Source organism: Paramacrobiotus metropolitanus, unplaced genomic scaffold (assembly GCF_019649055.1).
Source record: "Paramacrobiotus metropolitanus isolate TYO unplaced genomic scaffold, Prichtersi_v1.0 Parri_scaffold0000118, whole genome shotgun sequence".
NCBI lineage: Eukaryota > Metazoa > Tardigrada > Eutardigrada > Parachela > Macrobiotidae > Paramacrobiotus > Paramacrobiotus metropolitanus.
The window spans coordinates 236,007-255,565 of record NW_026570338.1 but is presented as its reverse complement, the minus strand read 5'-3'; the positions used below and the strand labels follow the sequence as shown (position 1 = coordinate 255,565).

Below are 19,559 nucleotides of genomic sequence, written 5' to 3'. Positions count from 1 at the left end.
GCAGATAATAATTAACCGTAATGAACAATAATTATTAATAACAGTTAATAATCAGGAACAAGTGATAATAATTATTAATAATCAATCATTGTTAGTAGTATTTCTGCTTTCACTAACAGCAGTAGTACCGGCGTATTCTTTGAAAATCGTGATATAAGTGCGTTAAATTAGTAGTAATTAATGCCAGCCAACAACAACTAAATAACGATCAAATAATTATATTTATTGCATAAAAATTTGTAATCATGAAAACAAAAAATAACAATTAGCACAAATAATAATAGCTGTTGTAAAATAACAAAATTCAAAGAAATTAAGCACATACAGAGAACCTGAATATTTCATATATTTCATTATTTACTTTAACTGCATAAAAATAAGACAATTTATTCCATTAATAAAAATATTGTTTTAATTTCACCTCTTAATTTTGACGTGGTGAAAACATTTCGGAACGCAATGACAGCCGACTGTTCGAAATCCATCAGCATATATTCGGGTCCGACTTCTTCAGATCCACTTTTCTGCATCAGTGCGTCACGGATTATTGTGAAAAAGCGTCGATAAGTGAGCTCACATTTATTTGGCAATAGCGCATAAATAAGCGGAGCCGTTGCACCACAAACATCCGCATGCACCGTGTACAACTGCGTGAAAACAGGCGGGCTAACGCTGAAGGTGCCATCGCTGAGCCAAACATTTGTTCTCTCCAGATAATCGAAGCATTTCGGATCTCCGAACACAATAATCCGATGAATGTCTTCTGCACCAGTATCGGCAATTAGCACGGATTCATTGCGTGTTGTTTCTTTCAGAAAATAACTGCCATCGATATCAGCTAAGCAAGTTACACGACCAGTAGGGATACCTTCCGCTTTTCTTTGGCGTCCAATGGTTTTGGCAAGAGCGTTGTAAGAGGACATTTTTACTGCAGCATATACAGGCATCCCGGCGCGAACTTCGTCAATGATCTGCCGTGGTCGCTCCACTGTATTGGTTGCACGAACCTTCAACGCCTGCCTTGCTGATTTTGCAGTAACCTTTATGACATCCGGGGCATGAGAATGCTGTCCGCGCTCAACAGCTTCGCCATCGGCATAATATAAACGAGCACTGCAGTGGGCTCTTTCTCGGCAACGCCAATTCTGACAATTATCCGTTCTGTCTTCTGCGCGTTTCCAGAATTCGATATACTCATAACCTTTGTAATTCAACACCTTGCATTTGCGGTTGGTAAAAGAAAACGTTATTTCCGTCATAATTAACTAGGCAGTTAATTATCTGCGCCCTGCTATGTAAAAACGTAGACAGAAAAGCTGGAAAATTGTGGTTAATACGAAATTTATGATTATCCAACGGCTTTTTCTGTGCACATATTAAAAGTGGTACTGAGGGTTCGATTTTACGCTTAATCAGCCTTGCTCATAATATGACTGACATGTGAGTAATGACTTCGAATCGACTCATTTACATCAGCAATTGTTCATGTGCCGCTCAGTTTCGAATCACATTCTACGATGTACAATCTGTACGTAAGTGTAGCGTTGAGCCGTGTGCATTAATGCTAATGGCATATATACGATGTCTTATAGCATAGTACTGTAGTTCAGTAAACGGGAGCAAATTACCCGGTTGGCGAAATGTCCCGTTGGCGAAATGGGATGATACCCAGCAAACAGCGTCGACGTCTTGGGAGACAACGGCCGCTTCCAGTACGGACGGGTGGTGGATGTGGCCGACGAAGGCCTTTTCATCGACTTCCTGTGCTCCAATCGCCGGCGCGAATTCACCCCTTTTGACCGAGTCTACCTTCAAGATGGCCGTAAGTACATGCAGCGCAAAGATTTGCCCCTGACACCAGCCCATTCTGAGCGGGCCGTGGAAGTCCTGATCCCAGACAATGCCTCTGGTGCGTGGACGTGGTTGTCGGCGGAACTAGTCATTCGGGCCCGCGATAAGGTTCACGCCGATTATCGCGTGGTCATCATCCACCGCGGGACACCGCAGGAGTATGCGGATGCGGTTCTGGTGAAGCGTATTCGATGGAAGGCGCCCACCGATGAGCGGAAAAAAATCGGGAACAAATATCGCAAATCGGTGGTGGATGTGCCAAAGAAATGCGTGGAGAAAGGGACGTTTGTTAAGCGCGCTATGCGACTGCCTGAAGGATTTCCCGCGACAGTGATTGCAGCAACGCTGAAGCACCGTAATAGAGTGATGAATTACCGTCTCCAGAATGCTGCCCATGCTGTTTGCGTGGGCCATGTGGACGGCTGTTTGGTGTACATTCAAGTGATTCAACGTCAATCCGCATCTGGCACGAAAGAACTGGTAAGAATAATGGGCTTACGTTGTGGAATGTGTTTACCAATCCAGACATGTAATGGTAGAATTTTGCAGACAAAGCTCCAGAGTTTTCACAGCGCGCTGCTTAAATTCATGTCACGGATGCGGTTAATTATATGCGGTCTGTATACGGAGCTGTTCGTCCCGATGTCTGCACTGCATGAAGCCGCTGTGTTGCCGGCGGAATTGTGGAGGGAAGTTTTCCTGTGTCTGGACACTGTGACTCAGAGTAGGCTTCGCCCTGTATGCGCATTGTGGCACGCCGTTCTGGATTCGACTTACTTCAAGGCTAATGTCGTTCTCGACAGCGCTGCCTTCAGCAAGACAGATCTGAGCGGGTGTCTTTCGCCAGTGTGTTTAATGACCGCAGCTATCTTCAAGCGTCTCAGTCCGTCCACGAAACACATTGTTGTGGCTGACCGACGACAGCGTATGGGGGAAATGGACCTTGAGGAAGTGTTCGACATCCTCCACTTCAGTGCACAACGCAATGCCTCCATCAAGTTAAAGGGCATCCATCTGTTCGGACTGGAATACTGTCTGCTGAACCGTTCGTCGTACGACTATCCGGAATCCGAAAACGACTATCCGGATTCCGAAAGCGACTATTCGGAATTCGAATGCGGCCTTCATCCTTATCTTCAGCAGCGTGCCAACACCATTGTAGCAAATAGCAACACCCGTGCGTATCAAAAGAGTTTCTGTGATAGCATTCGGTTGATTAAGTGCACCATCACTCTGGATCGCTGTGCTTAAAGCATTTGTTACCCTTGTAAAGTTAGATGTGTGCCTTCCGCTTATATTCGTCTGCGCCGACTGAGCTTTGCTGGCGATCTCAACTGTGCGCTGTGGAGCGCCCTGGAGGCGGGGCTGCCCATGCCAGGTGCTATAAAATTAGCTGACCTGTCCAGATTTTTACCAGGACAAAACCGCTTGCCAAGGCGCACAGGAAAGTATACCGCAGTCTGCAAGGTAAGGCGGCTATCGTCCCAGACACTTCATGGAAACGCATGCTTTTCCTGGTTGCAGGCATTGTGCGCAGCGCAAACGGCTGACCCGCGTCCATCGCTGCATTACCGCGGGAAGAAGTGGTGTGTGGACGGTCTCCAGGATCTGGAGATGGAGAAGCTGTCTCGTACTGCACTGCGTTCCCTCAGTCAGGTGATCGGTTGCTTTCCTTGCTCGAACTGCGGCATGCCAACGATGCCAGCCTGACTAAGTTAGTCATTTAACTTTCTTAACATTGATGTACAGGGAGAATCTTGTAACGTCAGCAACAAACGCAAGCCTAGATATTGTGAGTACTTAAATTAATGTATTCAGCGGCTTCTTTTTCACTGTTTGGGATGAAAGGATGTTAACTACTTATATTTTCCAGTATAGTTTCGATCAGTAAAATAAATGATATGCCATGTTGATTGCGGGAATGCTGTCGCTATACATTTTTGCAGTTATTGGCAAGATGCTGGAATGCTAACAAGAGTTCCTGTACCATTCAAATACTTGCGGAACAATCGCGTACTCTCCCTCTAAATTTGGCAGTTGAGCTGCTCTAGGCCACTGTTCGTTAGGCCACGCATACAGCCACTGAGCGTGATTGCACCGCTCAGTGCACCGCCCCTCTACCGCAAAATATTAGGAAATTTCAGCTCTGAAGTTTAGGCGGAATACGTACCGGTACAACTACACTGATGCAGCTATTAAACTGAATTTATACGATAATAAAAACGTTGTACCTTGTACGTACACGTAAATACGCTTAAAATCGGTAGACCGTCTTCGTCACTGAAGGAGATTACGAAAAGGGGGCCGCGATCCAGTTAAGAATTTAAATCACAAGAATCTACATGTAATCGCAAGTCCGTTATGTGATACCAAGCTTGTTCTCGGTATTAGCAGGATCGGTTGGAGGAGTCCACTTGGATTTGTAGCTTTCGACAATGGCTCTAAAAAGCCTCCCGTGGAACAGCGTGGACGTACTGGGAGACGACGGTCTACTGCGTTGTGGACGCGTGGTGGATGTGGCGGACGAAGGCCTTTTCGTCGACTTCCTGTGTCCCGGCCGCCGACGCCAGTTCACCCCTTTTTACCTGGCCTTCCCTCTTGATAAGCAACAGTACCGCAGCGGTTTCTCCCGAACATTGCATCAGCCTGGACGGAGCGCAGAAGTCCTGATGCGTGACAGTGCATCCGGTGCGTGGATGTGGTTCCCCGCAGAACTTGTTAACCAGGCCAGCCGCATCGTTTACGCCTCCGACTACCGTGTGGCCCTTGTCCACCGCGGGACACCGCAGGTGTATTTGGATGTTGTTCCCATGACTAGTATCCGCTGGAATGTGTCGATCGATGCACGAATAAAGATTTGGGACAAGTATCGCAAATCAGCCGCGGATCCACCCAAGAATTGCGTCGAGAAGTGGACGTTTACTAAGCACACTATGCGGCTGCCGGAAAGTTATCGAAGGACAGCCAGGACGTTTGATAAACCATATTTACAGCGCATGATTTACTTTCTCGAGAATTCTTTCCGTGCAGTGTGTGTGGACATTATGGACGACTGTTTGGAATACATTCAGCGAAGATCCGCTGCGGGAGGAGAACCTGACGACAATTGTACGACAACCAAACTGGTAAGTAGAATGTTTTCGCTTCAGTGGTGGTGCATATTTATTATTGAATGTTTTCGCTTCAGTTGGGGTGCATATTTACTAACGAGTATTATGCTGACATGTGCTGCTATTTTACAGAAAAGTGCTGGCAGATTTCACAAGTCGCGATTGAGATCCATTATGCCAGAGCCGTTAGTCCAGATTTCGGCAGTAAATGAACTCCCTCTGTTGCCTACGGAATTGTGGACGGAAGTTTTCTCCAATCTGGACACTGTATCGCAGGCCCGACTGCGCCCTGTGTGTGCAAAGTGATACGCCATTTCGGGGTCGGCTTCGTTATGGGCCAACGTTGTTTTTGAAAGCGCTGCCTTGCTTATGGAAGATCAAAAAGGACATTCTGCATCAGCCTGTTTTATGGCCTCAGTTCTCTTCAAGCGCCTGTCGTCATCCACGAAACACGTTGCTGTGATGGAACAGCAATGCCAGACCAAGAGAATGCCGATCATGGAAGTGTTCGATATTTTCACTTACTTGACTGCACAGCGCAATCTCGGCATCAAGTTGACATGCATCCATTTGTTCGGATTGCAGTGCCGTCTGCACAGTTCCTTGTGCGTCTGTCAAAGGCTATCCGAACGCGAGCGTAAGTTCACGAGTACCATCTTCGCATGTCGGAATCTTCCGTGTGAGAACATTCGGCTGATTGAATGCATCATCACTATGAAACAAGTTTCCACCGAGTATCACTCGCTTGGAGGATCGTCACTGGGTTCTGGACCCGTGTCCGTGATCCCATCTACCGACAGCGCTTCACTGGCGATCTGGGCGGTTTGCTGTGGAACCCCTTGGAAACGGAGTTGTCACTGCCGACAAAGTACAAACACGGATTTAACTCGCCTGGCCAATTGGTTAAGCCCACTCCATGCACGCGGCCGGTTATCGAGTCGGCGTAAAAACTGTTCGGTCTTGGTCTGCAGACTGCAAGGTAAGTTAGAAGGCGACTGACAGAACGAAATCCGGATTGCTTTGTGGAAGCGGTTCTCGTGTTTGCAGGCGTTGTGTGCGATGCAGACGGCGGATCCGCGTCCATGGCTGCATTAACGCGGAAAGAAGTGTTGTGTTAGCATGATCTGGAGCTGGAGAAACTGTCACGGGTGGCGCTGCATTCCCTCATCAAGCTGATGAAGGTCTTGCTCAAGTAGGTTTCTACTTTGCTTTGGCTACGACATTCTGTCCTTCCGCACTGTGTAATTGGATTAACCGACGTGTAGCGAAAATGTGTCAATAGATTTTGTATGTCGCTGATGTTATTCTAATTTCGTTATGCTCCGTCTACCGTCTAGTTTTATCATCAGCATTAGATCCAAACTTGTGATTTACGTCGCCAAAAGATGCTACTCTGTTTTCTGACGGTTTCCTATGAAAAGCCGTTATTGCACTTTGTTTTGCAACAAGCTCGTTTAGTGGTTTTCAATAAGTGATATGCAAGTTTGCTTGTGAAATTGTTGTTGACATGCCGCTAAAACTCAACTTCCCTGTGATTGACAAGACAAATTGTAGCCTTAATGTCAGTCCCACTTTCTGCCGTTACTTTAATCAAAAGAAGGCATGTACCACCATACAGCATTAGGTGGCAATTCCTGCTTGCACAATCGCGGGCACCCGTCCGGTCCCTCCCCTTTATTGCGGTCGGCCCGCTTTCCATACACTGTTCCGCCATCGCGCCGCACGTATCAGTGAGGGTGCTTGAATGCTGCTGAGGTTCCTTTTTTAATCGACAAACTACCAAATACAGCAGCATTTTACTTTGCATTAAGATTCCTCGTGTTTCAGTTCCATATGTTAACTGGACTATCAGTTTTGATTGTAACTTGTACGAAACAGCTCGAAGGTCACTAATTCAGATGTACTGTTTGCATCGTCTTTGAAGCAGTAATTTTATTGTTTTCGAAACGGAAGACAGATACGAGGGAAGAAAATTTGCATATCATAATCTGCATGCACTTTAACCGCTCTTGCAGTTTATTTTGCTTTGATAACGGTAACCGTGACGTCGCACGCAATATGGGCTGACGAGTAAGCAGGAATATACGTACAGTATATTAATAGCGGCTTATATAATTATGTGAAAGATGGCTTTTTTTTCGGATATTTGTTGTACTCGAATTTGTCGAAATATGTGGTAATCAATCTAACGCTCCATCCAATCAATCACGCTAACCACCTCCAATAGTGGTTGTCGTCGAAGTGGCTGTGGTTGTTGTCGCCTTGCAGTATTCCAGGCCCGCCGTGTACAACTGCAGCAGAACGTGATTGCAGTTATAAGCTAATAACATACAGTTGATCTGACGGGTATCCTTTCTTGTATAATTCTAGAATGTTACCTATATTGTACGTATGTCACTATTAATTTATTATTAGTCTGAATGCGCTCATCTGTTCGATTGTTATGGATAAAACACTCGTTAGTGTTTTCTGTTCAGCGTTTCTACAGCCAAGTTTAAAATCCCATGTTAGAGGTCATCCTAGCCGGATATGGGCTACCTGCACTGACTCAAATTAAATTAAACTAATTAAATGGTGGGGTTTACACGTACCTGTATGTACCACGTCGTTCCAAATGGCCCTCCAAGGGGATGAGGGGGAGTGTCTTCGTCTATGATTATCATTGTTCCCAGATGCCGACTGCCATCGATCTCGCATCCCCATGCGTCGGCGTTGAACATGATTGTGCCGTTAGGGAGGGCTTGCAAACACCATATATCACCGAAGGACCAGGATATTCTCGGAGGATAACAATTCTAAAACAATGCAGTTGCTTCTGCCGTTAGAAAATGTGGTGTTTCACACCATTAAGGTGCACACGTATAAATGTCCATACTCAGCACATATAGTGCAGAACTGTCAAAACAGCCTACCCGACATACCAAAAAAAATTTGTTTATTCTCTGCGAAAGTATACGTTTCTTACATACAGGAATGGTAAGGTTAAAAGTTTGCTATTTGCTTACGATGTAAGTGGGAGAAAATAGCTGTTGCTGGCAGCTGGTCGGGAAGTATATTCCACTATTCCATGTTTGCGATAGCGAATACGTAACTGCAATATAGACACCAGCGACACGATTACCGTTAGTATGGAAGTGCGGAAAAAAACGTAGCAGACTACTGATACAGTTGGCGATGTAACTACAGTCATTTTTTCGAAACTTATCAAGTTCGTACCGTTACAAGCAGGCGGTCCTGCGGTCGTGGTCGTTGTTCCAGCACAGTAGCCCATCTCTGCGGTGTCTATCTGTAACAAAGTTACAGCTTGTTTATTTATGTTTATGTAGAATGATCGATGTGACTGTCTTATTAAAGTGCAGACGTTATTTTATCATACACCGATGTTTTTCGCATTCGGGACTCTTGCACAAATATCTTCGCATTCTCCCACCCAAGACACGGACTTTCCGCTTTGTTTCGCATGAAAATCTTTCAGAAATTGATCAAGCTACTAACTACTGCCGCCGTGATACAGTACAAGCTTGCACATGGGTTTCTGTTAAAAAAGACAAATTTTTCCATGAGGAACAACGCATACAATTTCCTGCCTAGCGTGCCCACAGTACAAAGACATTACGTGTTATGTGCAAAACGGTTGCAAACCAGAAGTGTTCCAAATGCGAAAAACAGCGAAACGGGATTAATTTTCTCTTTTGGAGTAAGAACGACAACTTAATGCTGTTTAATGCAGCGGAGGATTGAATATAGTGCTAACCTGGAATTGACTGGTGGCTAGAGTCGCCCCCGTCCAGTTGTCTGTCGCCGTTATGATGCCGCTGTATACGTAGCCGGGTCCCACGGCACAGCCGCCGCTTTGTGAATCAAACAGTATTGTACCGTTGCTCTGTAGGTACGTACACGGCATTCCCGAAAGTTGAACAGACACTCTGGAAGCCGGACATCCCTAAAGAAGACAATCTGGATCATACAGGACACTTCACTACATACAAAATCATGGCAGTCTGTATTTTCTGTGGTGGAATTTTTCACCGATTTCTTACGGATATCTGGACTGGCGAAAGAAGCATTGGACTGCATAACCAGACAGGAAGCGGTCCCGCGTCAATATGAACTGCAAGCAACCAAAGCGAAGTATATAATTATAGCGTCTGCACTTCCACTAGTATTAAAATTATTTAATGTTTTGGGAAACTGGACAAAATTACGGCACGGTGCACCCCTGAGTCTGAGTTAACATTTCACAGCAATTATTTACGCACCGTTGCAAGCAGGTGCTCCAGTGGTTGTTGTTGTAGTGCAGAAACTCAGCGACTGGGTGTTTATCTAAATAACATACATACATTCATACAATATGCTTACTCTGTATGTACCCACAAAACGTGAGCAGAATCAAGAACTTTTTAAGAATTTTATTAAATCTTGTTACATGGGAGTATAGTATGAAGTTCATGAAGATAGTTATGTTTGTGGAAGTAAAACTGTGGATACCATCAATGCTCACCTGGATTTGACTGGTAGCTAAAATCGCACCAGTCAAACTGTCCGTCGCGGTCAGGGTTGGTGTGTAAACGTATCCAGGACCAACAGCGCAGCTGCCGCCAAGGGTACTGTACCGGATCACGCCGTTGCTTTCCAGGTAGGTACAAGGTACACCTCCCAACAGCTGAAAGGTCACTCTGTATGTTGGGCATCCCTGAAACAGGCAAATAATAGGATGCCGGAAGTTGAACGTATACAATCGTGTGTTCTGTTACGCAAAATGATTTCTTACCGATACGGTGGCGGGGGTGAGAGTTTGGTCGCACATCCAAGGATAGAATGGTCCGTGGTCAATAGTTACTACAGCAAAAACAAAACTCAGCACGTAGCGACATAAGAATGATTATGTAATTCAACCGCAATAAAACCCTCGATCTACCGTGCGCCCTTTTTGAAGCAACAATTAAGTCTAGCAGCAGTCAGCTGAAATACAGCGGCAGTTTTGGGCGCTTCTACACCGAATGCATGCCCGAATTGTTCACGAATGGCACTAATGATTTTGGATTTTTTTCAACGCTTAAAATTTGATCGTTTTAATTAGTGTAAGCCAGCACAGGCTTATGGGCTGCGCATTGGCTATTGCTAAATAAAAATCTAGCCAGACTAAATTCTTCAAAATTATTTCTCAAAGTGTTTAGCACTGTGTGTGACTACCTACCGCTGCAGCTCGGAACCGGCGCGGTAGTCGTCGTTGGTGGACACGGTGGATTAGGGGGTGGTGGAACGGGAACAGGGTAGTAAACAATCGGCGAACCGCTTCCACAACCGCCACCACAACATCGATTGCCACCCATCAGATAGGAAAACATTCCTGCAAACCCGCTACATCCTCCAGATACCCCGCTTCCGTAGCCCCCTCCGTATCCCGGATATCCGGGATAGAAGTTGTTATCTACCAGTGGGTATTGACAGTTTATTGTACAGCACAGCAGGCTGCAGATAAAGGTCACCGTAAATAAATTCATTGTTAGTAGGTATTTTGTATTATATGATTATACCGTCCAGTTACGTGTATGTGATCTGCTGAAGCATGGAAGCTGCAGATGACAGAAGAAACAGTTCGTAATATAGATGCCATTCCAGCTTCTTTATTACCTAATATTATGCTGTTTCTTATTTGCGGTTTTACGAACGCAAACTATCGTATTACCATTAAGCAGCTGCATTCCATATTTTACAGCAAAACATCCGTAAAATTGCTGCGCTTGTAAAACGCTGCTAGTCGTTATTTTTCTGGGCTTTCGCTGTGCGTGGATAATTCCTGGTTTTTGCGTTCACGTGCCAGTTTTACGGTGTTTGATCTGACGAATTACCGAAATTTCGGCTTGAACGTCATGGTAAAGTCGTTATCCGTGGCGCCACTGGAATTACCGTCCACTTCACAAGAAGGGTATCACCTTTGTACAAATAGTATCAGACGAAAACAGTAGTATAATTCGTGAACAAAATGGCGGCGTTGAATCATAAACTGGAGTGGGAAATCGGACTTTCATACCGGAATTTTTACGTAAAGTGCTCAACTCCAGTTTATGGGTCATCAAAACTGTATACTGTATCTGTATACTGTATGTAGACGGTATTTATATTGGTTTACTTTCACACACAAGTTGTGTACATTCTTTTATGCCGTGCAGCGACAGCAGCGCACTTGCGCAACTGACTCGTCTCGCGCGATGGTGCTCTGGTCAGTAAACGTCAAATTGGGCATCAAATTATTGTTGAAGTTTGCTATAGTTCGCTGCCAAACCAAGTTAGCTAATGTTTCAAACTTATCATGAATTTAACTCTTAGTTGTTGTAACCGTAACCGTCCACATTATTCGAATAAAAAATTGCATTACTTGAGGTACACTACACATTGAAAGTACACCTTTGTGCAACAATCGCCTCGAACTCCATCTTATTGCGACAGGCACATGTATATTGCATGAACACTGCTGTCCCACCATCAAAGCGCATGCACCACCGTAATGATTTTGCCGGTATACTGTCTTTTCAGATAAAAATTATCTGGATGTAACCAACAAAATCCGCAAATGCAGTACATTAAAAACAATTCTTAGTGTTGAAGCGAGTGCTCCAGTAGTTGCTATCGGTCCCAGCAAATTCCTGACCAATGCAACCTTGCAAAAGTTTGGCGCAGCCAAGCTTTATTTGGTTTTTGTTAACCAATAGGTCACCATGCTTCCTTTGCCCTAGAACATGTTCCACGTCACCCTGAATACTTCACAATGAAAAGCCTGCTTAAAAATAAAAGTACCTTGACATCGACGGTTCTTTTTTCAAAATTATATTCGGTAGAATAAGACTCTTGCAGGATCTCCTGCGTTGCCGCCGAAACGTGCAATCGGGAAGCTAGAACAGGATTAACATTACGACGCACATAATTCGACGAATATACAATCGTACAGACATCGACAACGAGTCATACTGTGTGGATTCTTCAAGTTGACATTTACGGAATAGAAAATAAAGCAAAGACATTCCGTATAATATTTCAGAAGAGAACGATCCTGGACGTACCACCACCGAAAGACATCATGCGGGATGCGGTATTAATCGTGTCTCCAACTCTGCAACACACCTCTGCATTTCGTCAGTTGTTCTGTGGAACATTCGACAAAGGTTTGTGTTTCTTACAATGAATATTTTGGAAGCTTGGTTCCAACAATAGCACTAACAACCGGACCACTGTGGGCTCCTGCCCGCATCACAACGTTCTGGGTTCGGGATGCTTCTCCAGCGTAAAACTGCAGTAATGTCCAGGCAAGATCACAAATATGTCCAGCGTGACGGTTATCGTTTCTATAAGGCACTCCGCTTGCCAGCTGCAAGGTACTCAAGTCTCAAATAACACATATATTTCTTTATATGGGAAAAATGTATTACACACCACGTGAGAATCCCCGGTTATCTCTACCCGGTACACATCCAGGGAATGCAGGCTCTTATCAAAGGTTGTGACCATTTCGTTGAGAAACTCCAAAACACTAACAGGAGGCGCTGTCTGGACTAGTTGAGCAAAGCCGTCAAAAGATGTGAAACAGATTGTCACGCAGTCGTATGTTTCGGGGTAAACGGGGCGACCAGCGCGTAGCTCCCGTACAACGACTCTACAAATAAAGGGAGACTATACATATTCCGTTCCTAAAGTGATCAGAACCATCTGCTGAGTTTCGCGCACTGAGGAATGACTTGACATAGAAGCTCATCGACAATCGCTTGCTGCCGTCGCAAATCAAATATTCTTTCGGCAACGGCATTCTCCAGATTGGTGCTGTACCGCTCTAGTCGGTGCAGGATGACATTAGCAAGATTACTGGGCGGAGCACCCACGACCTTCCTGTAGGTTGTCACCATTTTCTGGATGGTGGGACGGGCTTCGGGCTCCAGCTCCCAGCACGATGCCAGAAGGTCATCGTGCTGCTGCTTCGGGATTAATTTGGTCGAGGCGCGCTGACCCGTTTTGACCAAATGCATAGTGTCTAAAAAAAGAGAACTAACTGTAAGATAATTACAGTACTTGCAACTGCGTTGTGCAAGCCACGCAGCCGGCAAAAACGGTTACTAGAGTAGCTATAGAGTGAAATGTCGGTCGAACCTGCGATTGACTTTGAAGTGGGTACTTCGCTCCGCACGCGTTCGTGCTGCGTGTAAATCTCCACCATAATGACAGCAATGCTGAAAATATCGGTTTTTGCCGATTTGATTAACTCTGGCGCTGTCCAGATTTCCTGGCTGGGCTTTGTGCCTTCCTCGTTCATCGAGAAGCGCTCGTAAGCCAGTTCGCAAATTTTCAATGTAAAGTGTTTATCCACACAGCATGTGAAGGAACTCAGCAATCCGTGGTATTTAATCCCCGAATTGTGGATCACGGAAACGCCCTAAAAATGTTTTGATCAAAGCTAATAATGGATGCATAATCAACATTAAGTGCATTGCATCATACTCTGAAAAGGTCCCAGATCAGGGATGTCTGCATGGTAAGATCCATATCCAGTGCCGAATTCTGCAACAGATCCCGCAGCGTCCCGCGATCGCAGTACGGACTGAGGAACAGCAACTTATGCCCGATTATCAGGAAACCGGTCAGCGCGTTGATGTTGTTATGATTGTTCAGATCTCTTATCTGCAATTTGTTAGATGCGGCGTACGAGATGAAACACATGTGGATCATTGCTAAGGCTCCAAATGCAGTGTACCTGATGAAGTAGCAAAAAATCCGATTTCCTCATGACAGAGTGGATGGACGCGGGAACAATGTAGACCTGTACTTTGGAGCCGGCATACGTGCAGCAATGTTCATAACAAGTGGACGTCTGCAAAAATGGTTTGCCACAACTACGGTGCATATCTATAACCAATGATCTTTTAATTAAACCGGAGATATCTGATGCATACCGTTGATGGTGCTAACACTTCACGGGTTCTGGTTTCCTCACGCAGAAACAATGTTGGATCAAGCTCCCACCATTTACCGATGACCGTCTTTCGCCTGTTAAACAGAAATGGTAAAACTGCTGAACGTCAGCTTACTAATGTTTGACTTTTGAGTACGCGTGCGTTCAAAAATTATCTTTGTGAATGATTTCTATCACGTACTAGTAGCTTTTTACGGGTAATTCTTCAAAGTCATCTCACGCTTCTGTGCAAACGCTACCTGATCGTGATGACTGCAAATACCGCCACAGCAGCAACAACAATCAAAGTGCCGGCACCGACTGCTCCAGCGACAGCAGCCACTGGGAATCCTGTATCCGGAGAGATCAACGTAACTTGAACATTTCCCTGACCAAAGTAAGAATGTTGCTTACCAACGTGATCACACGGTGGCTTGTTGCCACGGAAACCGCAATGAGGCTCATCCGGTGGAGCTTTACTGTAGTTTGGACCCCAGTCGATTGCGGAGTCTTTTGTACGGACTAGCACGTAGCCGTTAGGCTGGACGTCGCCAAACATGGCCATCTGAAATTATGATGAAGTTAAACTCGACTCGTAGGCACCTTTTAAATGAGGCCATAATTTAGGAGAAGTTAGCAGGCGATTTCTGGCGATACCCGAACTTAATTACGTCATTTATGAAATTCTTCAGCGCATTTGATAATCATGCAAGTTTAATAAAACCGAACGTGGCAGTTCATTTGTACAAAATCGAAAACTTTTTTACTTAGCTTTAGGTGAAAATATGTTTTCTTAATTGAAACCAAGTTTCTCTTGTAAAATGGTTGCGCTAATTCTGCAAAGCGGAGTTACCTTAAATGCGCTAGTATTTCGATTGAAATCCTTCACTTCCATATGCGTTACTCGCAACGCGTTGTCATCAACATAAAACTCCGAATAATTTCCTCTAAAATGGCGTCCATAGAACATCCTTGCCAAGGATACTCCATTCGATGGAGGAATACCAACTTCCAACGCTTCATCGATGACCTTCAGAATACAGTTAAAATACCACGTAAATGACGCAGAAAAGCTGTAAGTACCTTTCCCAGCGCCGTGACCGTTTCGTAATCGACAAAATTATACGGTTTCTGTAACAGCACAATCAGCTGTTATTACGCTCTAATCGTTTAACAGATTTTCATGTGTACAGTGTTATCACGGAGATTGTTAGGCTGCATACTGCCGTTGCGCAGCATTCCTTGGATAAACGTGTGCTCCTCGATTCTGGTCAGGTATTGATTAAAGGAATCCAGTTGCACTTTCGTCAACGGATTGCGAATCGATACAACAAAAAGGACGCGGTATGCTTCCGTTAAAATCTATAATATGCTTGAACAGTTACATGAAAGATGTTAAAACGGAAAAGAAAGAAAAGCTATAATACCTCGTCGTCCGAATTATTCAGCCTCCAACTTGCAAAATCGGTCCAGAATTCGGCGATTGTTAAAAAAACCTGTAGAATATTTTCAGATACAAGAAATATCTGCAATAAGTGAATAAATAAGAACAGGATATAATTAATGATGTTACTGTCTTTGTAAGAACATGTAACCGAGAATGTGATAACAAACATTGCATGAATAACTCACGTAATCTCCCGAAATCATGCCTAATTGAGCAGCTGCCAACTGCAACACCACAACACATGAAACCACGTTTTTATGACGTTGACGCTCATAATCTCATTACCATGATTGTCCGTACCACGGCCGGTTTGGTCATCATAACAATAACTACAAAACAAAACACCGTAAATTATTAAGCGCTGCAGAGACATCTCAGAAAAGCGTTGGATTATTGATGATCTTACTGCGCGACTGCTTCTTGGCACTCTCCAATAATTGAACGGGATCCCAGGCCTTCTTGGAGTTGAAATCGATCATGTTGGTTACGAACTTGGGATGATCGGCCAGAATCTTGCCGGCATTGAAGCACACTGATGGAGCGTAGACACCGGTGCTGGTTTCCTGATCGCACAACCACAGATTGGTCTTCCAATTGAACTCATCAAACACCACCATCATAAACTCGGCGAAGGAGCGCTGTTGCCGGTAGGTCATGGATACCACGGTGGGGAAGCTTTTGGGGGTAATCACGTAACTGCTTCCTACCCTAGTGCCACAAAAATCAGTTACGCGTGCAACGGGCGAATAATTAATCTTGTTTTAAACAAGAGGGCATTTTTACGTTGTCAGCAGCAAAACGTTCCATTCTGTAAAAAAGAGTGAAATTACAATCTGCAAAAGATGTCGATTTAGCAACGCTGTGTTTACCTTGCGCAATCGATCCGAGTTGATAAATATCTTCAAACGAACCTAAAACACCCAACCAAGTAATTTGTTAGCACATATGAAAAAATGAAGCTATTCATTAAAATACACTCATTAGAACGTCCAGAAACATGTTATTCGTTGGTAAATGTGCAGTTATACTGCACAAGGTACGACGCTAGCTTTAATAACACAACCATAGTTAAACTGAAAAACTTTTCCAAAAAATACAAGATTAGCCCGTAAACTGCACGATTGCACTCAATTTTGTCCAGAATATGTAGAATTTGTTTTAAACACAGCAAGCTATCATGGCATACCTGGATGACAGAAAATTACGGAATGGTTTTTTTCCCGTTCCCGATAATACAAATCCGACGCCAGTTTGACAATATTAGCGGCGATATCCGGTCCCTGCGACATATTTGTCACCCAGATAATTTTATGCTCAATAGTCAAGCGTCCGGCAAACTTCATCTTCAGTTCCTCAGTTCCCACAAGCAGTCCACGAATATGCCAGGAAATCTGGTTCTGGACGCTATCGTACGCCACGACCGAGGCGATTGTCAACTGAGGAACATTATCACCGACTGCATCACAAGCGTTGATCATAAGGCACAGAAAAATCGCAGCCACAATGAAGATTGTCATTACTACAAAATGTACAGATCAGCGGACGAACGGTGCTTGATAGCGTTGTGTTATGTGCGCTTTCTGGTTTGCATATCACGCATGTGCAGTTTGTCGGTGACGGAAAACGTTTCCATCATATCGATACCGGACAAGGTGCATTTCTAATCCAGTTTCGCAAGAAAATATTTTTGCAACGAAAACTAATGCGACATTTGTGACGGTTTGCTCCGATTAATACTGCGTGCACACAACTGAGCGATGTTGTTGAACGTGCAAAACATGATGAAAAATACATTTGTCCTTATTATTGCGCTTTCCGGGTCAATGTCGTAATGCGAATGGTATATCGATTGGAGGTTGTCATACAGCATTGAACACTGTACGCAACGCAAAACTGATCGATGGTCCTGATGGCGCAGTCCATGGTTGCAGTACGCACAGAGTTACAGCGTTGTAATGAAGTGTCCAACAATATTATTGTGTTAGAAATATGGAAACTACGTATCAAAATTTTGTTGATGTCATTGTATCAACATTATTATTGTTGTTCCTGGTTCATCTTCGATTTTGACCCGGCACCAGGTTTCTGCATTGCTTCCAGTTAGAACGTTATGGAAATTTACGGAATATACTTGTTCGTGCTATTTGAAACAAATGAAACGCAAGCAGCAAGTTCAAATAAACGGAATAAATTGCACTTGTTTTGCGATAATATTTTGAGCAAAACGACAAAGCGTCGTCACGCTGCCTTGCAGACTGTTCAAGCACATATTCAGTGGCCATTAATAAAAACGGCACGAGATCGGATGTTTGTCCGTACTGGAGTACCATACTGGGCGTAATAATTACCTTTTTTACCCATATTGCTTCATTTGTTTGGGCTTGAGTGTTTTTGCTGACGTAAGCTTTGCTACTCGTGCGGAAAACGATCGGGAAACAGCAAATCAGACAAAAGGGTAAAGTGATGATATACGTCGCAGCCCGGCATTATTGGCGATGAAGTATTGTAAAAGTGAATGAAGAGGTCATTATCCACTTAAGGGGCTGTACCGATTAATAGTATAATTTGAGCCGAATGTGAGATGCTACAAGCCTTCGTCGGTAGTAAGTACTCGTATATCTTCGCCGCCAAAATTACCGGTAGCCCCGAAGAGAGTAATGTTACACTTTTCCGATTCCATATTTCCGTTAGATGCATGTGTTACGCATTACTGGATATCAAGTTTGGAGCAGTCACTGCTGCTCATAAATATAAAACGGTTTGTAAAAGTTAGCGATAGCAACTGCATTTATGGCTGGATAGGCTCGTATGCTTGGTAAAACGTCGCTCGATTTGGTAAATTGGCATTGTTGTAGTCAGCCAAAAACGCGTCGTTTTCTAAATCCGTTGCGTGCGGTCGGTCGGCGACATCTCGTTGTAGGCAGCGTTCGATGAATTGCCGAAGTAGCGGTGGCAGACCAGCTGGTAGCGCTGGCATTCCTCCTGTGCCCAGAAAATACATCATAGATTGCGCGGTGTTCAACAGCGTTGTGCCTCGGTAAAGGCGGGGCGCTTCACCCGTAACCATCTGAATAACCACACAGCCCAGACTCCAAATGTCCGTTCGCCGGCCAATGCGCATTCCGTCGGGGTGGGCTATTTCCGGCGACATAAACGCACAAGTACCTTGCCCGCTCGCTGCACCGGCGATATGTGTCGTTCTTTCCACCATGCGCTTCATATCCTGTAGGTCACCGATTTTCAGATCACAGCTGTCGATATTCGGACTGCTGAGGAAGATGTTGCCACCCTTAATATCGCGGTGGGCCCAGTTCTGCTCGTGAAGATATACCAGTCCACTGAGAATTTGTTTTGTCCATTTTGGTAGCAAAGAATATGGCAACACGTTGAATCGTACATAATTATTTAACGCACCACCTGAAAAAAATGACCGAATCAATTTCTGCAGCGCGACAATCGGATATAATACAGAGCTGGCATCAATACAACATCTTAATTACTTGGAACTCCACCCGCAATGTGCTAATCAATATAAAATGCCCATGTGCTTGTAAATATAATCTTTTTAAGGAAAAAAGACGATTCTCGTGCGCACATACCAGAGCAGTATTCCATAAGAATTTGATACTCGATAGGGTTAAGAGTCGGCGAATCTGTCAGGATAGTCTGATGCTTAATGTGGCTTAGTAAATGCCGGTGACTGATACTTAAAAATCCATCCAGTCTTACAGTCAGTTCCTGGCATTCCAGCAGCCTTGCTTCGGGTTGGATGTTGGAAAGATTTACCAGTTTTACCGCTACAATTTCGTTAGTATCCATTCTGGTAGCTCTGCACACTACGCCCTGCCGCCCACTTCCTACAATTTCGTGGAGATTAACCTGAATCACGTCGTTGCCTAACGCCATGATGGACAACAGGGCCGCGACTAGCTTGCAACAAAACACGGCAGTTTAGTAGACTGTGCCGTAAATAACAATTTAAAACGCAAAGTTACCGGCTCTCGTCTGTCCGAGCCAAGGAAAGTCTACAGTCTCTGTAAGACTATAGCTGTAGAATTTTCATTTCACCGTCGTAAACTTTTGCCGGCTGAATCGGCAGCAGCGAAGATTACATAAACATCTTGCCAGGGACTAGCGCCGCAAGACATGCAGTACTTCGAAGTATACGTATGCACTGTTTCTTCTGTAAAAACAAAGTGCGAGGTATGTGATA

At 44.5% G+C, this 19,559-nt stretch overlaps 6 protein-coding genes across 6 annotated transcripts; 2 read left to right on the top strand and 4 right to left on the bottom strand.

The window, feature by feature from the left end:
* The first annotated feature begins 1,830 nt into the window (after nucleotides 1-1,830).
* Nucleotides 1,831-3,542, top strand: LOC129598272 (uncharacterized). Its single transcript, XM_055496090.1, has 3 exons — nucleotides 1,831-2,331; nucleotides 2,401-3,318; nucleotides 3,376-3,542. The coding sequence occupies exons 1-2, from the start codon at nucleotides 1,831-1,833 to the stop codon at nucleotides 3,100-3,102; spliced, it is 1,203 nt and encodes a 400-aa protein (XP_055352065.1). The 3' UTR covers nucleotides 3,103-3,318; nucleotides 3,376-3,542.
* Nucleotides 3,543-5,347: 1,805 nt separating this feature from the next.
* Nucleotides 5,348-6,214, top strand: LOC129598273 (uncharacterized). Its single transcript, XM_055496092.1, has 2 exons — nucleotides 5,348-5,940; nucleotides 6,009-6,214. Exons 1-2 carry the CDS (start codon nucleotides 5,370-5,372, stop codon nucleotides 6,077-6,079), a joined length of 642 nt encoding a protein of 213 aa, XP_055352067.1. The 5' UTR covers nucleotides 5,348-5,369; the 3' UTR covers nucleotides 6,080-6,214.
* Nucleotides 6,215-6,880: 666 nt separating this feature from the next.
* LOC129598232 (uncharacterized) lies at nucleotides 6,881-10,550 on the bottom strand. Its single transcript, XM_055496049.1, has 10 exons — nucleotides 10,159-10,550; nucleotides 9,733-9,800; nucleotides 9,463-9,654; nucleotides 9,221-9,284; nucleotides 9,002-9,072; nucleotides 8,716-8,904; nucleotides 8,178-8,247; nucleotides 7,967-8,052; nucleotides 7,553-7,756; nucleotides 6,881-7,252 (listed from the first exon to the last, which is right to left on the bottom strand). Exons 1-10 carry the CDS (start codon nucleotides 10,463-10,465, stop codon nucleotides 7,172-7,174), a joined length of 1,332 nt encoding a protein of 443 aa, XP_055352024.1. The 5' UTR covers nucleotides 10,466-10,550; the 3' UTR covers nucleotides 6,881-7,171.
* A 748-nt stretch (nucleotides 10,551-11,298) lies between these two features.
* On the bottom strand, nucleotides 11,299-15,652 carry LOC129598249 (atrial natriuretic peptide receptor 1-like). Its single transcript, XM_055496071.1, has 17 exons — nucleotides 15,532-15,652; nucleotides 15,327-15,395; nucleotides 15,091-15,261; nucleotides 14,983-15,030; nucleotides 14,753-14,929; nucleotides 14,314-14,464; nucleotides 14,160-14,250; nucleotides 13,901-13,994; nucleotides 13,702-13,818; nucleotides 13,449-13,628; nucleotides 13,101-13,383; nucleotides 12,684-12,984; nucleotides 12,393-12,612; nucleotides 12,140-12,327; nucleotides 12,023-12,072; nucleotides 11,760-11,854; nucleotides 11,299-11,694 (listed from the first exon to the last, which is right to left on the bottom strand). Exons 1-17 carry the CDS (start codon nucleotides 15,547-15,549, stop codon nucleotides 11,650-11,652), a joined length of 2,298 nt encoding a protein of 765 aa, XP_055352046.1. The 5' UTR covers nucleotides 15,550-15,652; the 3' UTR covers nucleotides 11,299-11,649.
* Nucleotides 15,653-15,720: 68 nt separating this feature from the next.
* LOC129598248 (uncharacterized) lies at nucleotides 15,721-16,936 on the bottom strand. Its single transcript, XM_055496069.1, has 4 exons — nucleotides 16,533-16,936; nucleotides 16,216-16,257; nucleotides 16,130-16,154; nucleotides 15,721-16,054 (listed from the first exon to the last, which is right to left on the bottom strand). The coding sequence occupies exons 1-4, from the start codon at nucleotides 16,861-16,863 to the stop codon at nucleotides 15,721-15,723; spliced, it is 732 nt and encodes a 243-aa protein (XP_055352044.1). The 5' UTR covers nucleotides 16,864-16,936.
* An 867-nt stretch (nucleotides 16,937-17,803) lies between these two features.
* On the bottom strand, nucleotides 17,804-19,450 carry LOC129598224 (uncharacterized). The gene is made up of 2 exons (XM_055496026.1): nucleotides 18,946-19,450; nucleotides 17,804-18,763 (listed from the first exon to the last, which is right to left on the bottom strand). Exons 1-2 carry the CDS (start codon nucleotides 19,250-19,252, stop codon nucleotides 18,135-18,137), a joined length of 936 nt encoding a protein of 311 aa, XP_055352001.1. The 5' UTR covers nucleotides 19,253-19,450; the 3' UTR covers nucleotides 17,804-18,134.
* Nucleotides 19,451-19,559: the final 109 nt, after the last annotated feature.